The sequence below is a fragment of the Nelumbo lutea genome, chromosome 1, assembly GCF_056320005.1.
Source record: "Nelumbo lutea isolate HS-2025 chromosome 1, American lotus-T2T, whole genome shotgun sequence".
In the NCBI taxonomy this organism is placed as follows: Eukaryota; Viridiplantae; Streptophyta; class Magnoliopsida; order Proteales; family Nelumbonaceae; genus Nelumbo; species Nelumbo lutea.
The window spans coordinates 87,189,481-87,201,792 of record NC_142684.1 but is presented as its reverse complement, the minus strand read 5'-3'; the positions used below and the strand labels follow the sequence as shown (position 1 = coordinate 87,201,792).

Below are 12,312 nucleotides of genomic sequence, written 5' to 3'. Positions count from 1 at the left end.
GTGTATATATGTACATAATTGGAGTGGGCTAGGACCAAAAGTCCAAAGCCAACCCATATAAAATTGAGGCTAGGTCAGTCCAGCCTCAAGTTGCCCCTAGTGGCTAGGGTTGGAAATAGCCCAACCATTTTATCCAAACTTTTGTGGTTCAAATAAGTCCAATTTCTCCTGAATCCAACTAGTGTATATTTTATACAGTACTCATACATCCAATTTCTCTTAAACCAGACGTACCCATGTCATATATAATTCTAGTCGGGCCACGAAAAGAAAGGATAAATTTCTTAAACTACTCTAATCAACTAAGTGTACCTTATGACTAAGGCTACCCCTGAAAATTAGTTAAAATATTGACGGAAGAGCTGAAATATCAATTTTGCTCTTCAATCAAATTCGAAGCTCCTTTCGTTCCTCTTCTAGGTTTACGACGCTTTACGAGAGTTCGAAGCTCCTCCGTTCTTATTCTAGGTTTCCTAAGCTTTACCGAAATTAGTCTCAAGGAGAACCACCGGCAAAATCGCACCGCCCCCGGAAGTTGCCTGACCCCTCTCGCTCTGACCCTGACCGGAGAACTTGTAATCGTTTGGTGTCTTCAACGAAACAGGAGGAGACGTAGAGAGAGAGACGTCGTCACTTTGTGGTTAGGGTATTGGATTCGAGACGACACCGCTGCTAGGAGTTGCAGCGGCGGTGCAAGAAAGTGAAGACAAAGAAAAGGGTTTGATTGCAAAGAAGACGATGAGTAACTGGGTTTGCTTCAGGACAGGCGTTTGATTGCAAAGAAGACGAAGAAGAGGGTTCGCTTTAGGACAGGGGACAACGGTTCAAATTGCATAGAAGACGAAGAAGAGGAGAGAGAGCCCTGTTCGGTTTGCTCGATAGTAGAGAAGACGAATAAGAGGAGAGAGAAAGATAGAGCCTAGCAGACTTGTTTGGTTTTGTTCGACTGCAGAGAAGGCGAAGAAGAGAGAGAAATCCCTGTTCGGTTTATTCGATTGAGAAGGCGAAGAAGAGAGAAATCCCTGTTCGATTGCAAGCTCTCCACTTCACTTCGCCGCTGCATCTCTAGTTCAGTCGGTGAGGTGCTTACAGATGTCGCCGGTGATGAGGTACTACAACACAACAGTTGTCACCGCCAAACCCTCCCTCCCCCACCTCACCTCGCCGCTGTATCTCTGGTTCAGTCGGTGAGGTACTTATAGTTGTCACCGGTTATGAGATACTACAACACAACAGTTGTCGCCGCTAAACCCTCCCTCCCCCACCTTGCCTCGCCTACCTCATCTCGGGTTCAGTCGGTGAGATTCAAGAAGCTGAAAAACATTATGGTTTTTAAATTCTGAAACAACAGATAATCAGGAAGAAAGTCTGCTGACTGCAATCTTTAACAGATCTTCAGGAGCTCTGGCTTTGCTGCAGAACACTCGGCTATTCCTTTCAGACCACAGAGAAACTAGGATGATGACAAGATTTATTTTCCACACCAGCTTCCCTTTCTTAGTCAGACCAGAAATCTTACAACTGCTTACAGTTCGAACACTCGGCTATTCCTTTCACCGGGTTCAGTCGGTGAGGTGCTTACAGTAGTCGGTGATGAGGTTCGAAACTGGGCTTAATCGGAAAAACCTCTGTAATACCACGGATTCGAAGTGTTTAGAACGGTTTAGATGGAATGTTAACTGTAGGGGAAGTTTTAGGTAATTTTCAAAAACAGTAAGAGCCATTTTAGTCAATTTTCAAATACTTTTTAAATAGTAAAGGCAGACCTAGTCAATTAACTAAACCATTTAAGAAATTGTGGTAGAAACTTTATGACAATATCGTACATCAATTGGGCCAAGTGGTGCTAAGTCCAAACCAAACTATTTTGGGTTACGAGTTATTAGATAAATTTGTGTTAATTATAATTATTTATCCTAATTCTTATATTTTTATTACTTTGAAATGTGACATACATGCTTTGCTAAGTGACTTTCAGAGAGGAGTCTTAGGACATTTCCAATTGGGCCAAATTGAACCATATTCATCTTTGCATTATTCTTGCATTATGTATTGTCTAATAAATTAAAAAAGTGAAAAATCTAGGAGGAATTAGGGAGAGGGAAAGTTACTTTTTTATTAAGTTAAATTAGAAAAACAATTTTTATTAATTTTAATTAAATTATATTTTTATTAATTTGTATCAATTTTAACTAATAAAATAATTTTTGTTAAGTTTGTTAACATATTTTTGTTGTTTTTAATTTTGTTAATTTTTACTAGTTATTTGAATTTTTAACTTTTATAAAATTTATAAAATTAATTTTACTAATTTTAGAGTAAGATAATAAAACTAAGTTATTTAATTTAGTTAAATTAATAAGTTAATTGTGTAAAGTAAGTTGGTGATTTTGAATTTTCCCTTAATTGTATTTTTCAATTACTTTTTGATTTTTAATATTTTTCTCAAAAAATATTACTTTTAATGTATGATTTTTTTGTTATTTTGACCAAAATTTTCTCTTATGCTATTAGTTAATTAAAAAAATTAACTTTCTATTTTTTGTTGTTTTGTATTTTTTTTAGAAAAATACTTTATTTTATTTGTTTTTCTATTAACTAATAGAATTGTTAATAATTTTCCATGTTATGTTCCCTTATTTTTCTGATTTTTTATATTTTTTAATTAATAAAAATTTTTTTTAGTAAAAAATTCTCTTATTTGCTCATTTTATTTTCAAAATTGCATAACCAAGTTGGACAGAACAAACCAAATCAATTCAGTTTAATATGAATTGGTAATTGAAGCTAGCAGGTTGGATGGTTTTTAGGTATTCAAAATAACCTGACCCATGAACTTTGTCTTCTTGATGCGCAGTTATTTTTGGGCCCTTTGATTCAATTCTTCTACTTTCTTCTCTTGGAAAATTGGCAAAACTAGGGAAACAACCTAATCCATTTGATCTACCACTTAATGCTTCCTAAACTTAAGTTGCTACAATGGAGTAAACAAGTCATGCTCATAGATTATTTTAGAAATTAGCAATGAAATTTTCATATAATTTATAAAAAAAATAGCGAACTTTTATTTTTTTGAAAATATAATAGAAAAATATTGTATTCAAAATTTAATTAATAGGAAAAATAATATTTTAACAAAACATGTTAATTAATAGTGGGGCTACAACAGGACTTGATGTGACCGTTTCTAGCCACGTACCAATGTTTTGTGATGTAAAAAATTTTTGGCTAAGTACCTCGTTATTTGACCCGGTGGTGACATGCCTTGGTGATGAGCTACTTGGTGGCGAATTGCCTGGTGGCGAACTGCCTGGTGACGAACTCCCTAGTGACGAACTGCTTGGTGGCGAACTACCTGGTGGCGAGCTCCCTGGTGGCGAACTGCCTAGTGGCGAGCTGCCTGGCGGAGAGCTACCTGGTGGCGAACTCCCCACTAGGCGGCCTGTGACTTAGAGAATGGTGGGGCTCCCTAGTACAGTGCAACCCGACTGCCATCTCCATGAGGTGGTCTTCTTTCCTTTGTAGGCAGTGGGAGCTGAGGGACCTACAAGAACTCCATCATTTCCTCCTCTTTATAGGCAGTGGGATCTGAGGGACCTGCGAGAACTCCATCTTTTCCTCCTCTTTGTAGGCGGTGGGAGCTGAGGGACCTACGAGAACTGAATAAGAGGACCGGGGGTATTTTCCCAGCGGGGGCTCTCCGACGCTTAAGTTAGCACTCTGATTGTAGAGAGCTTTGAAGACTCGTCACATCCCATCAGAACCGGGGTACGGTGGTGAACTCCTCGAGGTCGTCAAGCTGGCGCTTGTGTCAGGCAGCCAGGTTATCAGGGCGGCGCTTGCGTCAGCCATCGGGTCAGTGTCTGGGCCAAGTCGTCAGGTCAGCGCCCGTGTCAGTCAGCGGGTCGGTGTCTAAGCCAGGTTGTCAGGCAGGAGATCTTTCTGCGATATGCCAAATTACTCCTGTACCGAGCTTCTCTACAAGTGACGAGCTACCTATGGTGAGTTGTCTGCGGCAAGCTGCTTATGGCAAGCAGTGGCATGCTGCTTATGGCGAGCTGCCTGTGGCTAGCTGCCTATGGCAAGCAGTGGCATGCTGCTTATGGCGAGCAGTGGCATGCTACTTATGGCGGGCTGCCTGTGGCTAGCTGCCTATGGCGAGCAGTGGCATGTTGCTTATGGCGAGCTGCCTGTGGCTAGCTGCCTATGGCGAGCAGTGGCATGCTGCTTATGGCGAGCTGCCTGTGGCGAGTTGCCTGTGGCGAGTGCCTGTGGCAAGCTGCCTATGGCGAGCTGCTTGGAGGCCATACTTAGTGGGCATGAGGTGCCACGTGTCACAATTCCACTAGAGGGCTAAATCTGCCCTCATCAGGATCAGATTAGGTCGGGTTGAGACCAACCCTAACCAACCCTACATTTTAAACACACAACCCTGACCCTAACTAAATTCCTTCAACCCTAAGACAACCCAACCCAACCCAATCCAAAGTCAATTTCAGGTTGTGTTGGGCTCTCGTTCTGCTCAACCCAACTTTCTTACCATCCCTTAAAATCTCATAGAACTTCTCAATCTCAAATATTAATTCAATTTCATTAAATATATTAATCCTATGTTTTATTAGTATTTGTTTGTTAATGTTTTTATTAGTTATTTTAGTACAAAATTCAGAAAAATAAGTGTTTAAAATGATTATAGTTTTATTACGAGTTACGATTTATGATAAATCTTTTGTGGACTACAAGCTATGGACAACAAAGATAGGAAATGAAGAATAAAATATTCAAAAAACATAAAATATATTATTAAGGTTTTAGTCTTTCCGATTAGGATTAAGTGAAGTGATTATCTTAAAAGAAAGACATTATATGGTAGGGGCCATACAACTATCATGTGTTTAAACAAATCGGTGTATGATATATCATATATAACATATATTTATATATGACATGTATTATAGAGTTGAGTTCGGATTGGGTTGGATTACCCACAAGGCCAATCTTAACCCAATCCAAAGTAAAGCAGGGCTCATGAATTTCAACCATAACTCTAACCCGAACCCAACTCAAATTTTCGGATTAGGTTCGGGTCAACCCGACATAATTAATAGCATTTCAGGACTTAATTTCTAAAAATTTGTATTATAGATTTAGGAGACCAAACTAGTCAATCAAGATTTATTCAAATTGCTAAGTAAAAATTTATATTTTCTTGACTCATCTTCTTACCGTAGTATTTGCCAAATTTCAACATTAATACAGATAGTGATTAGTGGAACCCACAACATCCCATAGAGAGAGATTTTATAATAAATATATTAAAATGTTATTTGAGTAGGGTCAATACTTGGCAAACTTTATAAAAAATGAATGGTTTTTTAGCACAACACGTCTCAACTCTCAAGTATTTGGTGCATGCTTGCAATGGGTGATGAGAGGAGCCAGTCACGACATCAAACCGAGGTTCATGGTATCAATATGTATCGTGCCGATGGCTTCCTGATACACCCCTCCAGGGGTTGTATTAGGTCAGACACTGATTTAGAGGGTAACCGAGCCTTAAACTGATCCCTCTAAACCGATTTCTTAAAAAATAAATAAAACCTAAAAAATACCAATACACCCATGTATCGATACTTTGAACCTTGCGTCAAACCTTCGATGGTCATGCTAATGAAGAGGAGAAGGGGGTGAGACGAGAAGAGGAAGAGGAACTCTATGCTTCTACAGTTTATTCACCCCCAGGTATTCTCGATTTAAATTTTCCAATGAGAGTTGGTTAATGGTTACAATCGGGTCAAGCCGGTTAATGGGGGAAGAGAGGGAATGGAAATGAGGAAAAGGTAGGGCTTTAGGGACAAATTAACCCAATGCCATTTGTAAAATCTCCCTAAGTTTTATTATTTAGGATGAAAGTGTCCTTTAGTAAGTAAAATGGAGAAAGGAGAGTGATGGTGCGCAATCTGAGCACTCCTATCTGGTAGGGGACCACACTCTAAGTTGGCGACGGACGGTACCTGAGAAGAAGAAGAGGATGAAGGATTCCCGAGAAACTCGCCCGGTGGGAACACTCCGATGCTTAAGTTAGAACTCAGCGGAAAACTGAGAGAGTTGCGAAGAAATAAATGCTAAGAGTGAAGATGCGCAATTTTCAATTACCCCTTTCCTTGGGAGTTGGAGTCCTTATATATTAATGCCCTGTCAAATCGGGTGTAACCGCCTCTGATTCTCTGCTATAGCCGTTATTTGCCAGGGCTGAGCAAGTGGGCGCAAGTAACCGTCATAGAGTACGGCTCTATCAGTTGAGAGACATTTGTCGGAGCTGGCAGGCACGCCGCCGCCTGATGAGAGACGTGGGTGCAGCCCTCTGGAGTGGCAGGTGCTGCACCGTCAGACAAGGGGCATGGGAGCAGTCTGACGGGCACAGCCTTGTCAGATAAGAAGCTTCTCGAAACCCTCAGATTGCTCAATAGCGAGCTAGCGAGTTGCTTTGTAGCAAGCTGCTTGGTGGCGAACTGTTAGGCTGGGTTTTAGCGAGCTCATTACGTTGAGTTGAAGCCATGCTGTCATGTTGAGCTATCACTTACATTGAGTCATGTCCACGTGTCGCCTAGTCAGGAGGTCGGGTCAAATCACCCTCTATCAGAGAGAGAGTGAAAGACAAGATAAAAAGGAAAAAGGAAGAAAGAAGAACATGAATGATGTGAATAATCTTACCTTATATATATATATATATATATATTTAATTAGGCTTATGGTTATAAATATTTATTAATAGATTGGGTTTAACCATCGAACCCAATCAAGGCTAACCCATCTTAGCCCAATCGGGGATTGGGTCAGTGCAATGTTATCACTTAACCCTACTCACCGGTATCTCTAAAAATGGGTTTGAATTTGAGAAAATATTCATTGAAAAAAAGAAGAAAAAAGATTGAAGAGAAATAGAAATTATGGCCATGATTAGGAGCTTATGCAAATATAGTGAAAACAATTCTTTATTCCCCGACCCACTCGACAGTCAAGGACTCATATTCTCAAGTTAAATCGAGTCCTTTATCTTTTGTAGGTACTTCAATCAACTTACCAACATATCTTTTGCTTTTTTTTTTCTTTAATAAAAAGGAATCATTTTATTTTTAAATTAACTGACTTTTCCTTTTTTTTGGTTTTACTGTAAAATCCTCAAATTGTTTAATTTTTACTAAGTTTGTTTTTTTATTATTTTAAATAAGTTATCAAATTTATGAATAGGATTCTATTATGCATATTTCCCTTTATTTCTTCATATATTATCAAACCTGATGTTCTTTAGAATTTGTAAGACCAAAATAGCCCGATTATTTTTTATCTTACTAATCTGTTGTTAAAGGAAGCTGTGACCTTTTAAAGGAGTTCGGATCTGCTCTCACTGAGCGCTCCTCACAGCATGTTCTGGTCATACATCAGGAACATCTGTATTTATATTTATTATTCATGTGAGATTTTAATAATATATAGGATGTGACTGAGAAGCAGATCCCAATTTTAGGACAATTTTGACCTTTCATAAGAAACTTTTAATTCTAACTAAACTACAACCAAGGTTTAAAATATCTATACGCCGGTAGTGGTGTATCAGGAAGCACCAATAGTTTTTTTTTATTTTATTTTTTGAATAGGGTTCAGAGGGGCCAATTTAAGGGCGTTTCTATACGCTGGTCCACCCTCTGAACCGGTCAGGACTCCGAAACACACCTTGTAAGGGCGTATCATGAATCCTCTGATACGATACGTACCGATACTTTGAACTTGACTACAATTCTTCATTACCAATTCGTGTATGAAAACTTAAAACCAAGAACGTTCTCTCTTTTTTTAGAGCGAAAAAACAAAAGTGACTCTTATGCTCTTTGTTTTTCACTACAAAAGGGGAAAAATTTTGTTCCTTCCAACCTGTAAATGTGAATTATATTTTTGGAATTTTATTGCCAAAACTAGGTTTTTTTTTTTTCCATTTTTCAACGTAAAAATAAAATAGATATAAATATGGCCCCAAGGACACAGATTTACATCATTGTACCAAAGCAGGGTACAGTGACGAGTGATGACAGGGATAGAATTGAGAACATGGCCAATCTAGACCACAACCGAATTCCCAGAAAAAAACTTTGTACATGTCCTGGAAGCATGAGAGTCCAGCCACATATCGGGAACATCTATGTGTGCAGAGTTTTTTATTTACAAGAGATCTGGGCTCAATATGGACCTGTGTTTTTCTATCTATTGAACTTGAATGAATTCTGATCAGTTTACCAATACACTGTCCCAATAACATACCAACCAGCCATTTCAGTCGTACATGGAGAACATTTGCCCATAAATAAACGATTAAGAGATGTTTCTAATGTGCAGCTGAAATAGGCTGTTGGAATGTTTTATTGGTCGCTGATCCATGAGATCACATCTACACCCTATAAACGCCTCACGTGCACATCTCAGCGTGCATTGAAAACATCTCGTGAAGTTATAAGTGGGAGGTGTTCCCAATGCACGGTTGGGATATATTGTGGGGCGCCCTCTATGGTGCACAGATGTGAATTCCTGATTCCTACACTATTGAGTGGTGTATATTAACCACGTCACCCTTGACCGAAAAGAGTGTGGCAGTTGGAGTTAGACAAGTGTCCGACTGACTGGGTCAAGGGCCTCAAAGGCCGTCGACCGTGGTAGAGATAAGAGGTGATGCCACCCAAATGACCGTTGAAACAACAAGACATTTTAAAATCACGAGGGCGCCATGGGGCAGGGCCACGGCCAAGGGCCCCAAGCCAATAATTGAGGAAAGCTTCTTTCTCTTTCTAATTCTAGATCAGATTTAGAATAAGAGAGGCCGTTGCCCAATTGGGCTCTTGCTTGCAAGGCCACACGCAGTCAGCCTCAATCCTCCTCACGCGGGTTCGGTTACCCCCTACGCGTCACCTACTCGTATTAGCCCAGAGGCCAGAGCCCAGGCCCACTGTAAAAAAATATACATGAACTGAACTGCTTTTACTGTCTCACCATCGTTGGCTAAAATATTCCACGTGTACGGTACAGATGTGGGTGCAAAAAACCTTATATTTGCACTAGAAGACGAGGACTGGAGAACAAAATATACGGAATACGGTGGTATTTGTGTGCAAATTTGTAATCTCACTCACTCAGTAGTCACCTTTGGCACATACTGGGTGGGATACGTGGAGCTGGACTGATCACTGATGGGACTTCCATTTCCATGTTTGAGTCATTATAGAAAGAATAAGAATATCCTTCAAATATTTATTTCTATTTTCTCTTCTTTTCAGTTTTTACAAAGCCCAAACCCAACTTTTGCGTAATGAATGAAACCCTCGTTAGACCCAAAATCAATTTTTGGTGGGTTTGAGCCCAAATTTCATTTTGGGTCTAATGAGGGTCTCTAATTCTAGCACTCTATTAATTGCTTCTTAATTAGAAGCATGTAATTGCCTTAATTTTGGAGATATAAATAAATTGCAAAAGTCGTTTAAAACAATTTCCGAAGAATAGCTTGCCGTTACTACTCTTAATTTCCTCCTCCTAATTAGCAATTACAAAATTAAATTAGCCTATTAATGTTTACATCTTTTCTAATCAAGCTTATTAGCGAAAATTAGCACTTTTAATGTGTGGATTTTGTTTAATGTTGTTATTATTAATAAAGAAAAGTCCAAAAAAGAAAAAAGAATCAACTTTTTTTTTCAAAGAACTTGTCTTTCTAAAGGACATCACTAATAATTACACAACACCCACAAAGATATCCAGACCAGAATGAAAAAGCCAGGGAAATGAATATGACCGTTGAGCCCTTGCTCCATCTAAGCCTAATTACTACTATCTTAATAAATAATTAATAAATTGTTACTATCTATCTATGACTCTAAATCTGTTTCCTTTTTGTAATTAACCAAATGCCAAAAATCGAAGAAATAAAATCCCTAGAAAATTGCAGCCGATTTATTACACGTACCGCGTAAGACGCTGAGGTTTTCTAACCATTACAACGGTAACCTCATTAGTCAGTCCGTCTATGAATCTATATATGTCAATCCACCATAGCTCTCAAACTGTCTCGCACTCTAGTTCTCCGTCTTTCCCTTCCAATCTTGTCTTGCTGCTATAAAGCTTTGTCTGTGAGTGTTTTCTGCAAAGCTCCTTCTCTTTTCCCTCATTTATCAATCTCCTCTCTGGCTCTCCATTGTGGGATCTTCTTGTTCTTTCCTTCAGGGCATAGAATGGAGCTCCGGATATTCATCAGCTTTTTATTTGTGATCATTATGGGCTCTCAGATGTTCTCATCTCAAGCTAATGATTTCTATGTTGGTGGGGAAGATGGATGGGTGTTAAATCCTTCTGAGAACTACAATCACTGGGCTGAAAGAAGCAGGTTTCAAGTTAATGATACGCTTGGTAATCTCTCTCTCACAGACGCACTCTATCATTTTTCATTGATTCTCTTCTACTTTCTGTATTCCTTTTTTTTTTTTTTTTTATGGGTTATCCGATTTGATTTCTGGGGTTTTGTTGTTTTGCAGTTTTTAAATACAAGAATGGAGCAGACTCTGTATTGGTTGTGAGTCCAGAACACTACTACATTTGCAATACATCGGCACCGATAATGAGTATGGTAGATGGTAATTCCAAGTTCAAGTTTGACCGATCGGGTTCTTTCTTCTTCATCAGTGGCAATCCAGGTAGTTGTGAGAAGGGTCAGAGGCTGATCGTCGTTGTTTTGGCTGTGAGGAACAGCATTCCCTACGCACCTAGTCCTCACTCATCTCCGTCAACTCCTACTCCATCTCCGACGCCACCCAAAGCTAACACACCCGTTTCGCCATCTCCTGTTGTGGAAGCTCCATCAGCCTCTCCGCCCAAAGCAACAGCACCTGTGTCACCATCGCCTCTGATCCAAACGCCGATTTCATCTCCACCACCTAAGGCGAGGACACCCATGTCACCATCTCCTGTGGCCCAAACTCCGACCTCGTCTCCACCCAAATCCATGGCACCCGCATCACCCTCTCCTGTTGCCGGTACTCCAACGTCCTCACCTCCCAAAGCAATGGCTCCCACATCACCATCTCCTGTTGCCAATGCTCCAACATCCTCACCTCCCAAAGCGATCACACCTGTATCGCCATCTCCAGTGGCTCACTCACCCACCACGTCGTCTCCACCCAAAGGAATGTCACCCATGTCACCTTCTCCGGTGGCTCTGTCTCCAGTTTCTCCTCCTCCAAAAGCCATTTCACCCGTATCCCCATCTCCTGTGGCTAGAACCCCGACGTCATCTCCACCCACAGCAATGTCACCCATCTCACCATCTCCGAGTGCATGGACACCCATATCGCCGGCTCCAACAGTGGCCAAGACTCCCGTTTCGTCTCCATCGCCAGCCTATACACCTATATCATCCCCTCCAATGTCATTGACACCAGTGCCTTCTCCTTCGTCCTACATACCGATTCCATCTCCTAAGGCATCTCCTCCCTTGACACCCTCGTCGCCGGTTCCTGCTCAAGCTGAAACTCCAGTGGCCACCCCAGCAGGCAAGACACCAACGCAGGGTGATACTCCGTCGGATCTTGCACCAGCACCTGCTCCTTCATCCTCCCCGGCTCTTACATCCTCGCTTCTGATGATTTCAAGTGTTTCACTCGTAGCAAGCATGGTTTTGGGTAGCGTTGTTTGCATCTACTAGGATCATGACTAATTACAGGGATTTGTTTTGTGGAACTAATTTTTGGTTTGTTTGCTTAAACAGTTAATTAGATGTTGGGTTTTGGCTATTCAATTTTATATATGGGTATTGTTCATACGTCTTGATGTCATTGATCTGGTTTGATCAATATCGAATCATCCATAACAATCTAAAGTTTTGTCTACTTCCAAATAAAAATGAGCTCTCTTTGTTTCTCTCTCTCTCTCTCACTCTCTCTAACGTTATAAACAAAAGACCAGAAGGGTACAAAGTAATGTTAATCAGATTGGTTGGCTTTGTGTACATGACCTATAATTCTGTTCATCAACGGTTCAATTCATTCAGTCGGCACTTGGCAGAGAAAGATGATTCAAAAAATGGATGAGATGGCCCCCACTCATTGAATGGTCTTTTCAAATTTTGTTGGGTCTAGGGTCTATCTCTATCTCAGAATAAATATGGGCTTAACAACGAATGAGTTTTCAACAAGTAGAAGGCAGGAAAGAAACGTTGAAGGATCAATGAAGTGGCTCCCACATCCACAGCTGCATGAAACCAAGAAACGTGGAAAGTGG

At 40.2% G+C, this 12,312-nt stretch overlaps 1 protein-coding gene and 1 long non-coding RNA gene across 2 annotated transcripts; both read left to right on the top strand.

Moving 5' to 3' along the window:
* The first annotated feature begins 378 nt into the window (after positions 1–378).
* Positions 379–1,741, top strand: LOC148875918 (uncharacterized). The gene is made up of 2 exons (XR_016105228.1): positions 379–1,298; positions 1,392–1,741. It is a non-coding gene; the product is annotated as an uncharacterized LOC148875918 (long non-coding RNA).
* An 8,278-nt stretch (positions 1,742–10,019) lies between these two features.
* Positions 10,020–11,952, top strand: LOC148875917 (uncharacterized). The gene is made up of 2 exons (XM_088965728.1): positions 10,020–10,446; positions 10,572–11,952. Exons 1-2 carry the CDS (start codon positions 10,272–10,274, stop codon positions 11,735–11,737), a joined length of 1,341 nt encoding a protein of 446 aa, XP_088821854.1. The 5' UTR covers positions 10,020–10,271; the 3' UTR covers positions 11,738–11,952.
* Positions 11,953–12,312: the final 360 nt, after the last annotated feature.

What these genes read in the sequence shown, in the direction of transcription:
- LOC148875917 (XM_088965728.1), top strand. Translation starts at nt 10,272, where the DNA reads ATGGAGCTCCGGATATTCATCAGCTTTTTATTTGTGATCATTATGGGC. An exon ending in TCAAGTTAATGATACGCTTG is followed by an intron (nt 10,447 to 10,571) that starts GTAATCTCTCTC and finishes GTTGTTTTGCAG; the next exon opens with TTTTTAAATACAAGAATGGA.